General features: G+C 37.3%; 1 protein-coding gene across 2 annotated transcripts in view; it reads right to left on the bottom strand.

Annotated features, from left to right (window-relative positions):
- The window catches only part of MRTFB (myocardin related transcription factor B), an 87,700-nt gene that overhangs the window by 37,726 nt on the left and 31,459 nt on the right, over positions 1-18,515 (bottom strand). The window contains exon 2 of one of the 2 annotated variants that reach the window (XM_074919737.1): positions 12,182-12,312. The exons of the other annotated variant lie outside the window; for it this stretch is intronic. Within the exon in view, the coding sequence (XP_074775838.1) occupies positions 12,182-12,302 (121 nt within the window). The 5' untranslated portion in view covers positions 12,303-12,312. The remainder of the gene's footprint in view (positions 1-12,181; positions 12,313-18,515) is intronic. 2 annotated transcript variants of the gene reach the window in all.

Here is an 18,515-nt window from a genome sequence, read left to right as displayed (position 1 = left end):
AGACACAGTAAGTAAATCAGAATTAGTTATTTTTTCAGTTCCATCACCTGGAATGCAGTGGATCAACAACTGAATACTGGTAATACTACAACAGGCACAGGAATGTTATCACTGATGTGAGTCATCTACCAACATACGATAGGCATTTGTAGCACATAACACTTCTGATTTCTAATATGCTTTTTACTCAGACTTTCTTTTTTAATACGCTTTATCATAAAACCCATTTTGTAGGTGTAGCTGGTTCAGCTGTGGCTACCTAAGCCTTGCTAGTATGGTGATTTCAAACATCAGTAAACAGAAGTGGGAAAGTTAAACAACTTTCAAACTGAGCTGGTCACTAGAGAGTGATCACACTGTTTTGCAGAGTTGGTAACAGTTTGAACACCCTCACTAATTCACCAACCTGGACAGCTAACTGATTTTGTAGAAGTGCATACACAATCTACTCTATGAAACCTACTACAGACAACAGATGCTTGTTCAACTTATCAGACTTTAGAATTCCAAAGTACCATCACTGCAATCTCAAATGCGAAAAAACAGCTTGACAGTGGGTTTTTAAGGCATTAGTTTACCTGTTAAAATTACAGGTAAAGGCGCAGAGTTTTATCAGAAATTTATTATTTATTAATTAGAGATCTGGCTTTCCCAGATCTAGATACTGACATGACTCTCAGACCAAGGCTTTTCATCTTTCATATGCAAAGGAACGGACTTCTGTTTGTCATTTCATTACACCAAGACAGACAACTCTCACTGTTAGGTCATACAGTTGGACTGGACAGTCTAAACACATCCCACCAGTTCAGCATTTAGCAATTATTGCATTTTAAATTTTCACTGGTAAGTCTGAGGGAAGAAAAATCAGAAAGGCCTCACGCTGCACTTTGTCAATGCAAGTGAGCTCAGTAACTACTCCAACACTTCTAATACGCATTCCTCTGTACTCTCCTAAAGTGTATTTTAGAAAGAGTCTGCCGGAGGTACACTCAGCTGCTGAAATTTGTCCTGAAAACAAGCAAACAAACCACCCCACTAACAAAAAACTCCCTCAAAACTCAGCATGCCGAAGTTTCTGTGTCAAGGTCCTGTTCAAACCCTCTTTCAACAAACAGTGCTAGTGACACAAAAGTGTCAGCAACATCCGTGTGTCTCCAAAGACAAGGACACTCTGAACACTGTGAACTCGCTGATACAGACCCGCTGAGTGCGATGCAGTTCCAGCAGCTCCCTGTTAGTGCTATCCAGTGTGACCTCTGTCAGGAGGGGGGAAAGGCTGTGCCTCCCTCTGACATCACTCGCACACAGCCCTGCATCATGGAAGCATCAACACTGTCAAAACATACCCCAGTGGATGTTACACTTATGTTTGTGGCTGATGTGATTTCTCTCAGTTCCTGAAAATTAATGCTGCTTGGCCGTGGCCATGATAGACGGTATTCACCCAGGAAATAGGGGAGGGAGACTAAAATAAATCTGTTCAGCAAAAAATAGTGTTGAGAATGTAGGTAACTTGACTCTTATTTTCCATCTGGTTTCAGCTAATTCTTTAATGAACACTAATTCCAAATATAGACAATGGGAATCCCTGCTACATAATTTATGAACGTATTATATCTATGATTTGTGGCTTTAATTATGATCAGATATTTGGCTTAAGCTTTGCAGAATGAATAAAAACTGACCCATGTCCTACGATGTGTAGTCTTGCAAGCGAATATACAGGACTACAGCAGAAGGATGAGGATAACTGTAAGAATGTACCTTCACCAAAACCACATGCACTCAGGTGTGAAGATTTAGCATTTTTTAGCAAATACATATATATAACAAATAGCTACTGTCTCTTATAACACTACTTGCCTACCCATCATCTGTTAACCTACATTGGGCATCACAAAGCAAGTAAGAGATGATTTTGAAGTTCTCCCATGTATTTCTGGACAAGTCATAAAAACTGGGGGAGGACTGAAAGAATGAGAGGTACAGAAGATACAGAACATGCAGTTATTCACTTATTAAGTAAATATCAGGAACTTACATATTACATAGTAAAGAAAGGACAGCTTGTAGCATGACTAATAGGGAAGCACTGCAGGGGGAATACTAAAGAAGAGATGACTCATAGTTAGAAAGATGGTATAAGAATATAATCATTGAAGATTTTTACTTGAGCAAGGAGGTTCAACAGAAACAAAACTGGATGAAAACCAGATCATTCGCTTTTGCAAACAACTCCAAAATTAAGAAGGTTAAAAAAAACCAGTTTGATGTCTGATTTTTTACAAAAAATAAATATTGAGCAGTTGAATACATTATTAAAGAAAAGAAAGTTTCTAAATAGAAAGTAGTTGTGAATAAAAAACAATGTATTATTTTAAAAAGTTGAGAAGCTGAAAAAAACTTCTGCTTTGCCAAAGCAAATAGATCAGGAAAACACTAGTATTTATATGTCAATAAAAGACATAAGGACCTAAACCACTTTGAGCCCCAACAGTGACAAAAAGTAAAAAGGAGAGATGTTTCTAAGGAAGAAATGGTAAGGCCTGTACATGAGTTGCATAGCTACATCTAGTCAAAGAGGATACTTGGCGTACAGGTCTGCGTGTCAGAGCAGATGGTCACACTAGTAATGACCTTTATATTGTCACTGCAGTTAGACAGTCTGAGCCCTACAACTGAGCAGAAACAAGTTACAGACAGATTTGTATCTTTATACTGGAAATGAATCCGAAGTGGATATAAAGGAAGGGAATTGGAATGAGGCTCGTGAAAAGCTCACAAGGAAATGGGGACCCACAAAAAGCAGCTCAAAGAACAGCCAGGAAGGTATGGAAGATGGGAGTCATGGAAACTAAATCACAAGTTTTCAATAAAGAAAATGTGATTAAATTATCTTCAAAGACAAGAATGAACGATATGAGAATGGAGCACAGCTCTGCACTTTTGGCAAAGAAATGCTGATTTATTTCAGTGAGAAACTCTCTACAGAATAGAATGAAGGTTGGTTTAAATCTGACGTAACTGAATCTAATACAGACCTTACTTATCATATATATAGAAATCCACATATCAAGAGATTTCTAGAACAGTCAGTAACACACAAAGAGGTAAATCTATTAAGGATGGATGAGACAGAAGGATGCAGCTCCCCCCCAAAAAATCTAAAAACCACCGAGGCATTAGCCAAAGTTATTGTACTGTACTATTTGTTCTAGTTTTGGGGGATTTGTTTGGTGGTCCCCCCTGCCCCTTTATTACAAAGAACCATTTACAGACAAACCAGTGTGAAATCTGGGGAAGGGAAAATTCAAAAGACACGAGGTACTACAAAACAAAGTCCTCCATGGGATGGTACTTACTCAAACACTATGTTTAACAGATTGGTCTTATCAGGATGAATCCGTTCAGCTTGTTGCCCAATAGTTTACCTCTCACTTTCACACTTTTTAAATCAGGCAGTTACCTGCATAACATTTAAAATCGTAGAAGATGATCTCCAAAACAAAGGCTCAGAATTGACAAAGGTTTGGATATGTTAATACACTATTAACATCAGTAATACTGTCCCTCATATTTGAAGTGTATGTGCAAAAGAAGGGCTATGTTAACACCACTGAGCAAATCTAGTTGCTAAAAGACAGCACAAATATTTTGCACTTCACATTATCTGGCAGGAATTCCCCTTCACACCACTGCAACTCTAAGAAATTGTCTTTGAACTGCTGCTGAGTAAAAGCCATGCACAGAGAGGTCAGTCAAACTCCTGTTTTGACTGAGGACGGGAGGGAGCGTATTCTTTTTTATTTTCAAGTCAGTGTACGATTTTAAGATTAACACTTTAACACCAGGTGAAGAGATTCCAAAATTTCCATGTGTTTTCTTCAGTCAACAAGAGACCATTAAATCTTAGATAGTTTAGTGAATACTTAATGACAAAACTAAAAAGCATAACCCCGCCTCACAGTAAGAACATCTGGCTATCTGACTCTCAAAGTCAGCAGAAGTCTTCTAACATCACTGGAGATACAGATTTTTCACCACCTAAAAAACTGAGAGCCAGAGGCCCCTATAAAGTTTCTTCCAGTGCTGGCATACCAGAGAATCAAGGGGAATGGAGATGATGGTACAAAAAGGAGAGGGTTTCTGTTAACCAATGCACTTTATTATTTTGGAACTTATTTCTCCATAGCAGTAAATTTTATAAAGCTAATGGCCTCTGTTTTCAACCAGTGTGTGCTGTTCAGGTTCAAGTACACTGTACCCTAAAGGACCATAAAGATCAAGAATAACCGAAACGAGCAGGTCTTCAAATAGCTTGCTGAAGTGCTATACTGGTTTGAATGCAAGAAAGCTGGCAAAAATAGGCACTTGGGCAAGTACACATCACGTTCTGGTTAAGACCCTTTGAAAGGTAAGAATCAGAGAGCATTCTAGTCAGGTCTTACTACATCTGGATGGTGGAATAAGTGAAAATAAAGTGTTTTATTAAATCACTTAGAGCAAACAGCTATTATCAAAGTCGAGCAAGTGATTTCTGTTACAGATCTGTAATTTGCATCCTATGGAAAAGATTTCTTAAAGCAGCACTATATAATCACAAGGACTGGAATGTAAAGAGGCCAAAAATAAATTGATAGTTGTCCTGCAGGAACAATGCTATCTACACTGATTGACAAGCTTTCACCACTGCTTCTTGTCTTGAAAAAAACCAGAACTCATACCGTGCACAGGTCCAGCACTAGTAATTCCAGACCTAACACAGTTGATTACGTATCCTATTAATTTAAAATAAAATTTTAATTCTATCTTTTTATAGAAGGTACTATGAAACAGCAAATAGTTGTTGCCATTTAAGAATTACACAGAGGAAACAGACCATCGAGAAGGGGTTCATCAGACAGAACACAGTTCTTTCAGATGACCGCAAGAAGAAAAATAATGCATCAAGATTTTTTTAATGTTGTGTATGTAATCATCTGTTTCTTCCAAAGTTAAAATCCAGTGGATTTAAGCCCTTTAAACTGCAAGTGAAAATGTAACGTCCAACATTCCTGCATACTCCCTTGGAAATTTCCAAGAGCGATAGAAACTCCAGCGCAGGCTGCTAGGGCTGGCTGCCATGGAAACAGACAGTGCTGGAAACAGGGCCGTTTCCTTTAAATTAAAAGCTGTTATACAGAAAGCCTTCATCTCTTTCTGCCATCTTAAAACAGCTTTTGTGCAGCCAATGTCTCCAACATGTTGTGGTTGAAACACAGAGCAATTGATGTTAAAACAGCAGTTCTGGGTGCAGTGAAGCACTGCTGCAGATGGAGAACTACTGCATCCTCAATCTAAAGCAGTTTATTACTAGCTGTTTGGCATCGGGACTATAACATTAATACAAGTATGCGAACAGCAGGGTGGCAGTAAAGTAGAAGAGAGTATTTTATCAGATGGTACGTGGACCATACAAGTGATCAGGGATCGGCTTTGTATTAGAGTTCTGGCCCAACCACGCAGCACAGGGTGACAGTTACAGAATTGCAGAAATCGAGTATCAAGTCCTTAACTCTGTGCCTCTTTCAGCTCTTGCCCCTGCACCCTCAAACTCCACCTGCTTGGACTTAAAAGTTTATATGGCATTTTCTAAACAGCATAGTTACACTGTTAGTTTTCCAGAGACTGATGTTTTGCTTTGTCCTGAGCTGTGACTGTTTCTCCCTCAACTCTATATGGGGTGTTGTAGTCTATTTAGAATTCATTAAATGCTTCACTGACACAAAACCAGTTAATCTTTTCAATTAATATTTGTTCTGCGAATAAAACTAAAAATTTAATAAACTGAATGTTCTCTATAATAAGTTAAAGAAAGAGCAGGTGATACACAAGGTACACATTTCAGGAAGGTTATGGAATATGGTAGCTGGTTTGCACCTGGCATTACTCATTCCACATGTGTCCAGAGTCAGAAATTTGGTAACACAGCGTTCTCTTCATTTATATGGCATGTCAAAGAAGGAAGGAAGGAAAGGGAAAAGCCATGAAAATACCTGCAATTTGTTGGAAGTGATTCTAAATAAGTTGTACAGCATTTTAAGGATAAAATGCATTTAAAATTGTGGTACTCACCTCCCATCAGCCTGAAGATGGTGATACAGAATGTTAAATACTCTCAATTTTAAAACAAAAGTAATTCATACTTAAAGAAATCAGACATCATCTAAACATGAGTATGTTATATTGGGTTCAGTCTTCAAAAGTTTCATGGATGCCAGGGTATCATTTAAAAAAGAAAACATTTTACTTATTTTTACCAAATAAATCCTTATTTTAATATATTTTAAATGTTATTTTTTCCATTATTGTATATGCGATTTTTCTGCTAAGACTATATCCAAAATAATTAAGAAAAGTGAAGCAGCCTCTGAGGCATACTCATTTTAAGCAATTATTCAGTCATACTTTCATTTCAGCTTAGAAATATTCTGGATAAATGTGAGTGGAGACTACTGAGGGCCATTTCAGACAATCTTTTCAGAATTCTGAAAGGAAACCCTGCAGGACCTCCAAAGCTTTTAAATTATACCACTGTGATTCCAAGCTTTTGTCTGTAAGCCAGTAATGATGTACACATAACTGCTTCCAGAAGTAACATCATCGTACTCAAAGTAGAAAACGAAATGCTAGATGGGAAAGATAGCTAAATGTAAAATTCTCATTTAAAACAAAAATATAAAGCATAACAATATCATCAGTTGAGAAGCTTAAATGACTAGGATATAGGACAATATGTATTGTACCCTATTGCTATGGAACATGTTGCTTAGAAACAAGCCAGAATATACACGAGTCTCCAAACAAATTACCAGAATGTCTGCTGGGATGAATATATATATACACGTGTACATGGAAAAAGCAAAATCTATACTTTTCACAAATCTGTTTACATCTTTAAAATGAGAAGAATCACTACCATCTTGGGTAGAAAGTCTGAATAAACTAAAGCTTACATTTCAAGCATTCTGTAAAATTGCATACCTTAAGTATATTAACAATACTTACATTTTCTAAATCTGCAAGTATTCCTCAGCTTAGTACAGTCTGCTGATTTTTTAAAAAATAATTTGCATTTCCTCATCTACTATCAGCCAAGAAGCATTCTGTCAAGGGAGTTGTGAAACTTGGGTTTGAATTCCACATCTACAACAGACTTGCTTTGTGATAATTTGGAGCATATTACACTGAATGATGACAGACGATTTCCAGCCAAGCCTTCTCGAGAAGGTATTACCTCCATTTTCCATGCTTTTCCTAGGCACAGTAAAGCCAGCAAACAAAATGCATACCCAAGCAGATCCTCCAACTCATGAGATTACACATTAATTCAAAACACTGAGGAAGGTGGATTTACACTAAGATGCCTGATTGCAAACTGGGATGTAAGCAGTGGCATTGTGTCAGCTCTGCTATGTAGACAACAACATCACATTTCTGCAGATGCTTGCTCGGTGGGTGAGTCAGATTGCTTACAGTGACAGCAAAGTTGCTGCATTAAGAAGGACTTTGAATTAAAAAGGCTAAGGTACATGCATGTTTTGTTGGATCCTTTGTGAAAGAACAAACCTCCAGTATAGCAACAAAACAGACCGTGGTGTCAGTGTAGTTTCATAACTTAATTTGATCTAAGGCACGATTACTGATGAAAAGACAATGGTCTCTTCCTCCTTCCAACCCCAGCTGCTTCTGTTGCATCAGCACTGGCAAAGATGCAGCCTGTCAGGTCAGTGCTCTGATCTGGCTGAAAACTACTGAAATAAACAGTCTTCATTAATACCTGTTCACCAATCCTACTCACTTCAGGGTTGCATCATTACTAATGCTAACACAAGAAAGAGGCTGGCAGTAAGCAGGGTAGAGCTGGATGAGACTACACCTACTTCTGGCAACATCAGTCTTAATCCTAACTTTTTAAAAAACCTTAACAAAATCTTGTAGTTGCCATAGCAAGTTTCCTTAGAACTCTTGGTTAGCCACTGTATCCTCTATTTGTATACAGATTACATACAAAATCAAATTAATTATTGTAGCCTTGGTTTATCAAAGTATTTAAGCATGTATTTATTATAATGGGATTACCATGTATTATTCACTTAAGTGCTACACTGAAGAAGAACATTTTGCAGAATAAGTGCTGACTTACTTGTAAAACATACAATTATCCCACTGTCGCTTAAGTTACATAAAGTTAAGAATTTTAACACAGCCTCACTAATTTCTAGTGCTTCCTTTATTAGCTAAAAGCACCCTCTAAACACTATATAACAGAACTTAAAGCTTTCTTTAAAAAAAAACCCCAAAAACACAAACATAACCAAAACCACCAAGCCAACAGTAGAATAAGTCCAAACTGCCGCTGCAGGAGAGCAGTAGAGGTCAAGAGTATCACCAATGCTCAACATGCCCGCAATAGCAGGAAATCTGATAAATAAACAATTCTCATGCAATATTGATTTAATTGCAAAGGAGGAAGGGAAGATTTCCTGACTAAATCCGGTAGTCCATTAACCAGACAGCATGAAGGCATTTCCAGTGAGCACCTGAGAAATCCTTGTGCTTCACTCATTCCACCCCATATCCTGTTTCACGCACTTGCCAGTTTCTAGTTCCTTACAAAACAGCAAAGTTAAAAAGCAATACAAACTCAGGAAGTAAATTATGTTTCAAGGTGAGTATTTCCTTCCTGGTTAGGTTTTTTCCTTACAGTAACCTGCAGGCAAGTGGTAACTTAGAAGCTCAGATTAATATAAGAAAAATATGGTGCAAACAAACTGGGATCCAATCTCCTTTTAAATTCCACCTGAGATAGCACCACACTGATTTGTTTCACCGATTTAGTACTGGGTCTTCAAGAGTTCTGCATGGTCACACACTCTTGCAGCAGCTCAGCAGTCTTTATATTAAAACAACGAAGGGTACAAGGCAAGACTTCCTAAATTCACTTCACTCCTCAGTTAGAAACCTTCTAATCTGCAGCCTAAATATATTGCTAATATACGCATAGTTGATGATACTCTTTCTTACTAACTGTATACACAATGATATCCTGATTTGATTTAAGGCTTTTCACTTGGATTTCCTAAATGTTTTGGCCACTTACTCGACATTAGAAGTCAATGCTACAGAAATTTCTGAGAAAGCTCTTCAGTTGGCACTGTATGGTTAGCTTCAGAGCCAAAAAGTACTTTTATTCTTTGCTCATGCAAAAGGTAATTTTGATAAAACAGATAAAATTAAGAACTGTTTTCACAGAACAGACAATATATAACAATAACTTACAAGCTGTTTACAAGAAAGTAGGGTAATTAAGAGGATATCCTCCCGTGCTACAGGATGCTATAATGTGTATCTTTTAAGAGTATTCATTAGCCTAAGCAAAGAAAAAAAATCATCCTTGTAATCTAACCTTCCAATGCCCTTAATATTAATTTGCTGAAGACAGTGTTGGGTTTTGTGCTTCCATCAAAAGTCTCCTTTCTTATAAAGAAATATTAAGTAAAAAACAAACCACACCTAACAATTCTCATAAGGTACGCACTGCTGAAATAAGCACACCGTACTATCTCAGGAATTTTAGATTTATCAAACCTGTGCAAAACAGATTATGAAGCAAAGGCTGTAGCACCTGCTGAATTACCTGACCTCTATGTACTTCATCCGGGTTTGCCAATAGGATTGCATTTTTAATTTTTGCAATTTTAACCGTTCACAGATGGTATTTCTAAGTATTTCTGTGTCCTAACAAAAAAGGGTTGATGATTCATGTGGCAAAAGCAACTGCATCATTATTTGAATTAAAGGGGGGAAAAAAAGAAAAAAAAGAGAGGCAGAATGCCACAAGCTAATTTAAAATATACTATTCTGTAAAATAAGATGTGTTTTAGTGTTATTTACAGTGTTATTTAACTAGGATGAAATTAACAACAGCAATAGATTTTTTAAAAAAATCTACAAAATACCTGAACTATATATTTTGTAACATTATAAATTGAAAAGGTAAAGCTCTGCTTTAGTCTAAGATGCAAATCAAGCAGATTTGCAACGTTTTCAATGATTCATTCTCCATACTACAAGAAAGAAAATGCTTAGTTTTTCTAAGCTTTAGAAAGATGAAATGCTGGAAGAGGAGATCCAGTAGTCATTCATACTCCTAAATTAAAAGAGGTTCATTATTTTAATTATTAGGTTGCCCGACTTAGGAGAGATAAAAGGATAAGCAATATTCACTGGAGAAAAGTGAAAATGGAGGTACTAAAACAGAGAAAAGGAAGCAAAGATAGTGATTGTGGAAAACAATTATAACTTCTATTAGGTGCTGAATAATTTAAACTCTAAAATATTCATGAATTTAGACTGGAAGAGTGTCCCATAATTGCAGGGGTTTTGCTACTCTGACAGACCATCATTATTGTAAAGTACATTCTTTCATCTACTTTCTACACAACTGACACATTCAAAGAAGACTGAAGATAATGATTACCATGGTTACTTATTAGCCCACCTACACTACCCACCTCTCTCTCCCCTTTATTTCTTGGTAGCTTAGATTAGTTATGGGTTTTTTCCCTACAGTATTTCCCACAACAGTATGCTTACTCCTCTGTCCCTCTCAACTTCCTTGCCTTCTTTCTTTGTTCCTGTGGCCCCACAGAGCTTCAGAGGTAGCGGCTGCAGGTTTAACTGAGCCTGTTTGGAGTTGCAAGGTAAACACCATGAAAAAGGAGCCACTGTTGGCCACTTCTCTTCAATCACTGTCTTTCAATCAGTATTTTCCTGCTGTAAAGGAAGCAGAACTGTTACTCTCTCCACCACAGCCACATGCATCAACCCTCAACTTCTTACTGTCTGTCTTCCCAATCAATCAGAAACCTTTGGTATCACTACATTATATAAAAGCCAGTGTTTTCTCTACCTCTAACTTAGAGCTAAGTAGAGGGGGTTCTACTGAATTCAGTTACTGAATTCAATACTGAATATGGGCTATCTTTTTGCTATTTTAAACATTTAATAATGTTTAAATGATCCAAATTTAAAAACAAACAATACCCCAAACCAAACATTTAAACTCTGAGAAAGGCATGATCTCATGTAGAAAGGGGAAAACCTTCAGTCTTGCCACACCACCAAGGAAGAAGTTTCTGAATCACCAGACAATGCAAAGATATCTGAAGTAAAAGCCAATGCAGAGTGCTGCAAAAGGAAAGAAGGAATTTCGTCTACTACAAATACAGTTTGTTTCTGAATGATGAAGAAGTTGGAGTTTGAGTCCTGAACTGTAAAGAGACTGGTATGTTAACACACACCAGTCCATACACTGTTCTGTGCAGGGCTGGCTGCTGACCTCGAGAGGTCTCTTCCTTCTCCTCCTTAACACAGGCCAGCTAGAAAAATACCTCCAGCTAGAAGGAGTAAGGCAACTTCCGTGTCTCAGAAGTGTTACTGCCACAGCCTAACAAATACTACTGTAAATGAACCTGGTATAGTACCATTTGTCAGCTTTAAATAACACTCCAAATATCCTCAGACTATTGCTGTTTTACAAACTAATGCTTGTGCGTTGTATCAATTTAACGCAGTCTAAACCCAGTAATTTAAGGAGACGTAATTTGAAAAGCATACATACATCTGGAAAGCAGAGTCAACTCTAATCTTAAGTATGAGGGGAGAAGGGAATTCTAGAGAAAGACAGCTGAGAAAAGCACTGCTGAAAATGAGGTAGTAACACATGTGTAAAACTAAAGGTTTGTGGGGGTTTATTTTTAATAGTGTCATATTTAATGGCATTTGTTTAATCATATTTATTTCAATAGTGACATTCTGAAGCATGTTGTGCAAAATTTACAGGACAATTTCAGAGTACTCATGAATTCAGCACTAAATGCTCCTCTGAAAAGGGTACTTAATCACTCATTTTTCTTCATACTACAATTTCTATCAAGCTATTATCATTATTTTGATAGTCTCTAGTGAATTCTAAATTTAGCTATTGGATTTATTTTTTGTAAGAGGGAAAACAACACGTCATTTAATGTACAGAAATTCTTCCTGACATACATCATTACATCACAAATTCTGGTGAACTGAGATCTGCCCAGTACTTCTGCATTTTCTGTCCCCCAACCAGCCAGTGACTGACCTTCCTTGAGACTTTTCTGGCTGTTCACCTCAAGGCATTCCTTCTCCTTCAGTGGCTTAACATCTCCTGCAGGTAAAATCTCGGAAAAGCCCTGCTGCTGCTTCTTGGAGCTATCGATCATGATGAGAATCCTTTAGATTGGCAACATCCAGCATAGGAAAAAAAAATATTAATTTGTCACCAAGCAGTACACTGCTGTCCCGAACGCTGCTTCCAGGTCCTTTCTCCTAACAAATGAGCAATTGCGCCTCTGTGCAGCCGAAAGCAGCCATCATCCTTCACTTTCCAGGTTGACCCGCAGCACGCTCAGCCTGCTCCGGAGCCTGTAACTCACTCCGACAGCAGGCACAGAGCATGTGAAGCACAACTCCCAAACCCCACCTCTTTCCCCGGACAACCACTCCCCCTTTTCCTTTCGTTATGCTCGCTTCCTCTGCACATTCGTTTTCCAGTATGCAGCTTGATGGTCAATCATCTGACAAAGAATGAGTCAGGCAGTTAAAAATAAATCCAGCAGTTGCTGAAGGAGCAGCATTCGCTGATAGCTAAGGCAAACTACTGCCGAGGACTCCCTCCCTCCCTCCCTCCCTCCCTCTTCCCCCTTCCTTCTCCCTTCCCCCACTCCTCCCAGCACTGCTGCAGGCAGCAGCAGTACTTTATCTTTGCCCGACGGGCACATTCATTACTCATTAAGTGTCATCAGTAAACAAAGCTGCACACTGGCATTTGAAGAAGTTATGTTGAGGAACCTTCCCAACCACCCTGGCCCCAGGTCTTGTTTTAGAGACACTCATCTAGCAGAAGTAAGCAGGAAAACCAGGGATTATTTCCACATCTTTCCTCGCTCCTTGTTTTAAATATCTAAACCCCAAGTATTTTGATAGGGTCCTTTTTGCATTACAGTTACACATCTCATTCCTCCCAGCAGCTTTAGGGGTATTTTCTCCCACAGCTTCTGATTTGCCATTCTCTCCAGCATATCCCATTTATCTACGTGAGTCACCAACTTCAGTGTCAACCTGGAAGATTCTGGGGAAATGGATCCCCTCTAATTATCTGGCATTGGCCACGAGGGAACAGCAGGCTAGTCTGCATTTCATGTACTTAAATAAACTATACATAAATTTAAGTAGTTACTACATGTCAACAAGTAACTCTAGCAGGTGCATTTTCCCTTCCCTTTGGCCTAAAAATGCTATCATTATACATATTTTCCACACCCCTACTTCTTATTTTAAATCCTTCAGCCTGAAGAACATCTACTCATAAAAACTGTTTCACTTTTATGGCATCAGATTTGAAAAGATATCTGTGAAATAACAAACACCTGATGCAGAATTTTTAAAAGCAGAAACTAGCAAAAAATCATCTTGGCTCTTCAAATCTTTCTACAAGACAATCATTCAACACTGACTTTTCACCTTAACGGTGCACTCCCAGGGCAAGCAAGTGATACCGTGGGGTGTGGGGCTGCCTGACACAGCCAGAAGGATTTGAAAACTCCGCCCTGTGTTCCTACTGCTGGGAGAGGGGAGATCAACACAGCGCTGCAGATTCAAAGGAGGCGTGAGCTTACTAGGCCACATCAACTTGGCATCCGAGGAGCTGAAAATACAGACAAAAAAACCCCTCTTGCAGCATAAATGATTTGAGGCAGCTCTTGCAAACTAAAGATTTGTTGTTTGCACATCATTTGTATAAAAATTATCAACTTAAATTAAATTTTGCTTAAATACAAATTACAGATGATTCCAATACACCTGCTTTTGCAGCGATTTTTACCGAACACACACACAGAGAATGACTGTGGAAGAACTCCTTCATAAATCGAATTAACTTCCTCACTGCCTGCACCTGAACACTTACTTTGCATAAGAAACAAAATCGCTGTTGAGAAACTCCACACATTCAGGGGGAAAGAAAAAAATATCCAGATAAACAGAACACAAAACACATAATGCTAAAAAAAACCTATATGAAAATCTGACACAGTCAATAAATAGAATCTTACACGGTTATGGATATACCAGATTGTAACTCCTCATTTTTCCTGTACCAGCAGAGAAGTTAATAGTTTGGATTGATTTAATTATATTCTAACAGTGTAACAATATGTAGCAGCAGAAATTGTTTTATGGGAACGGTACAGTGCACTTCACACATTTCCTGAAAAATCAGTGCTTTGGTCTGTAGCAATTTCAACATGATTCAGAGAACAGAGTATTCTGAAATTTAAAAAAATCAACATACTAATAAGGAAGTGTGTAATTAAATAACCCAAGGAGTAATGCATTTTCCTTCAAATGTCCTAGTTCTGTAGGTAGTTCTATCCATTCCTATCTGTTTATAGTGCTTTATATAAATTAAGAGTGTCCAGTGCTCAAGTGAATGCTGGATCACAGTAATATTATAGTAATTGGGTAACAGCAGTTCAAGCCTTCTTGAACATTTCTCACCTGTTCAGAAAGATCAGCTTTAGTAGCATGGAGTTCCTGCTATCCATTTCTCCCCTTTGTCATGGGTACCCACCCCACAGCAGAATTTACAGAAATAAATATGCTTATGCTTCAGCTACTTGGAGTTAAGCATGATATTTTGCTTCAAATTTACCTACCAGCTCAATACAAGCTAACATACAGATTAATATTTCAAAACAGAAGTCTGATCAAAATCTCTACAGTAATTTCATGTGGAAAAGCAAGAATCACCAAATTTATGGAAAATAAGAATGATGAAATTCTTGTGCAGACTAGGGGATATGAATGATCAAAAAGATAGCACATATTTTCCATGTAACCAAATATTGTAGTTGCCAATAAATGCTATACAATATTGAATAGTTGGGGCGGAGACAGACATAATGACTGCAGAGAAAGAAAAGATACCCTGGAAGAAGAAAGTGTTTTTTGTTCAGATTCAGTTATATCATGACTATTAAGAATGCTTGAACATTCTGCCCAGGAACAGTTTCTCTTAAATCCCTGCACGAAGAATGACACTCATCCCTCATGTCGTGAAAAAAAGACTCATACTCCAACAACATCTTGTTTTTCCAGCAGTCCTGAATATACATTAACCCAAGCTCAACTGATAATTTGAATATACTGGTTACTTGAGTGATCAACTAGAATATAGTTCTATTTTTAGTGATAAGTCTTCAAAGAATAAATAATCAGCATGTCTCAACTTGTCTATTAGAAAAGTCTAAAATTCTGAGACAGTTTTACGGGCACCTGGGGGTATCTCACAACTGCCAGCTCAATATCTGTAGTTGCAGCACTGTAGGATGAGAAAACCACGTTTTAAGAAGTGACTTTCTCACATTCCTAAGAATTGTACTAGAAGAAAGAGACACTGTTAGCTGGTTAGAACATTCAAGTAATAAATTCACCTGCCAACAAACAATACTCAGTTGTTCAATGGTGTTTTCCAGTCACAAGCAGGTCCCTCATGAATCAAGGCAGAGTGCCTCCTCATGATCCCCAGACAGCCAATCCACCTGCCATTTAAGAGCTCCCTTTTCCCTAGTAAATTAAATAATTTTGTAATTCTCCTAGAACAGTTCACACATGCTCTTACCTTTGACTGCTAAAGCACCATACCTACTTCTCAGATTTACTTATGCACTTTCAAATCCAAAGCAATTTTTTAAGCTCTTGCAAAATAGCAGAAGCCCCATCATCAGCCATCAACACCATCTTAATACTTTAAACATACTTCCTATGTTTGGACAGTATTTGTCTTGGAGGTCATTGTTCTGACAGATAAAAACTGCTTTGTACAGCAGTTACTGTTGTTGGTTTTAAAGGATGCTAATTCCATATTTATCTTAAAAGAACTGGTGAAAGACTTCAAGGGTGGGAACTTAACACTTTCCCATTCAAATTATCCATTTTGTCCTGTAACAAAAAATCCTTTATAGTAAGTATTAGTGAAACAATAGTGACTGGTTTGTTCTTTGTCTACTATTTAAAGCCTTCTCTTTACTTTAGCAGTTATACAGTAAATAGAATAAAACCCATGAAATATAAGATATAAACAAAGCAAGCTTGGGGTCTTTCAGCTCCACTCACAGTTCATGATCCCCAGACAGCCAATCCACCTGCCATTTAAGAGCTCCCTTTTCCCTAGTAAATGAAATAATTTTGTAATTCTCCTAGAACAGTTCACACATGCTTTTCTGTTCAGTTTCTAAAAGGGAGTTGGAATTTGGATTGTCGTTTGAAATTGATGGCATTATTAAAAAACAGGTCAAAACCCTTCTTCAAAATGTTAAATTTTTTTGTCTTTCTGCTGCTGAGTGTGTACTTAAAGAAGGTTTTGTAATGAAAGAAAGAGAACTATTCATTTCCAAAGTAAGCACTGGATGTAGAACCTCTCGGATTTGATCATGTACCTGTTTCCAAAGAGCTATTTTTAACAGTACAAATAGCTACATGACGCTGAAGATCATACAGAAACCTCTAATGAGCTAGAAACAAAGTCTGAAACACTAGTTTCTATGGAACAACAAAACATAAGTATCTCTTTCAGCTAAAAGAAAATCTTCAGTGGTGCATGTTGTATCTTTCAATTACAGGTTTAAAGCCAATTACAAACAGCATCAGTGTATCAAAACCAGAAGTTACACAAGCAGCTGTTTGTTTCAATAAAAATTAAAACTGTTGAAATTCACATCATCTTCAGAGAGGGTAGAAGTACCTCTCATTTGAATTTTAATTTAAGTTGCATATATTGTATACAAGTGGATGAAATGAAGAAAAAAGGCTTCAGAATGGAACATCCCTGTCAGATCCATAAACCAGAATCCAGTAACATCTCACGTAACAGAAATGTACTGCACAAGTTTCAAGTTTCTCATAAATCAGTGTTTTTTCTTTCCATCCTCCCGCAACATGTAGACTTACAAGTGTTCTGCCAACCTTCAGACTACAGAAAAAGCATTATTTAAAAAGAGAAAGTGCCTAATAGATATTCACCAAAATCACAATGTACAGGAGGAAACAATGCACCAACACTGTACCCTCCACAGGGCAAGGCCTGCTTGTCAGCCACTCAGAATAGAGCCATTATCTGCTGAGTGAGATCAACTTCACAACCTCATTAAACGTGAAGTAACTAAGCAACAATTGCTTTAACAGTACATTCCAACTCATCACATCATATGGAGTTCATTCCTCTGCAATCCCATAAAACCCCCCCAAAGCCTACAGATGAACCCAAAACCCTACAGCCTTAGGTATTTAACTTAAGGTATTTCACTACCACAAGATTTTGAACTGGAGGAAAAAAAGCTTACTTACTCAAACATGTATTTCATCTTGGCTTTATACACATCTTGATGAATTTCTTGTCCTTTATATTGTGTTAGGATAATCCGGTTCTTCATCATGATGTAATAATTTCTTCACATAGGAAAACAGTGCTCTGACTATACAAACTAAATCATTCATTGAAATAATCCCTATTATAATTTATTCTATTACTTCTTTAAACAGTAAGAATATTACCTCAAACTGTTAATTTAAGGGGTTTTTGTTTCAGGACTTTTTGTTTGTCCCCCTTCTGCCCTCCACTCCCAATTGCCACTTACAATAGATTTCTATTCTGTCTTCTTGGGTTTTTTTAAAAAAAACAATTAAACTTCTATACCAGTATGCAAGTTCTCTGCTTTGAACACTTAAGACATTTTTCAAACAACTCAGCAGTAAAACTCATATAAAGAGTCTTATGCTTGTATTTAAGATAAATATACAAACCCCCAAACATTCAAGTCTCTCATCTTCATATTCTTTTGGTAGTAAAATATCAAGTATATCTTTCTATTTGTTTTTTCAAAAAGTCAAATGAAAAATTTGAGTAATTTTTGAAATAGCATTGTGTACTATGCTGTAACTAAGGAATTACCTCAAGACTGGAGACTTCTGCCTATATTTCCATCATTGTGGTCACAAAGACCCAAACAACCCAAATTACGGTCACCATCTATCTCAGTTACTCTTTCCAGAAAAATCCCAAACATTTACAGCGATACCAAATTTATAAGTCTGCATGTTCTACTTCTCTTCTTCCACTAAAACCCTCACAAATTCTTTTTTAAAGGGAGGACACCCATTGGCAGTCTTCACTGATTAAATGAAAATTCCCTACCATTCAGCCTTGCCCATATATAGATCTAAATAAGTAAATATTTGAAGTGTATATAAAAAATTACATTAAAAATTGTTATTTATATATATACACATACAGTTTTTCAGATGACAATATTGGTCATTCACCATGCTATCTATGATTTGCAAAAGGCACATATAATAAGTACTGTGCATAATTACCA

This window comes from Athene noctua, chromosome 15 (assembly GCF_965140245.1).
Source record: "Athene noctua chromosome 15, bAthNoc1.hap1.1, whole genome shotgun sequence".
Lineage (NCBI taxonomy): Eukaryota > Metazoa > Chordata > Aves > Strigiformes > Strigidae > Athene > Athene noctua.
This window is presented reverse-complemented; position numbering and strand designations above follow the sequence as displayed.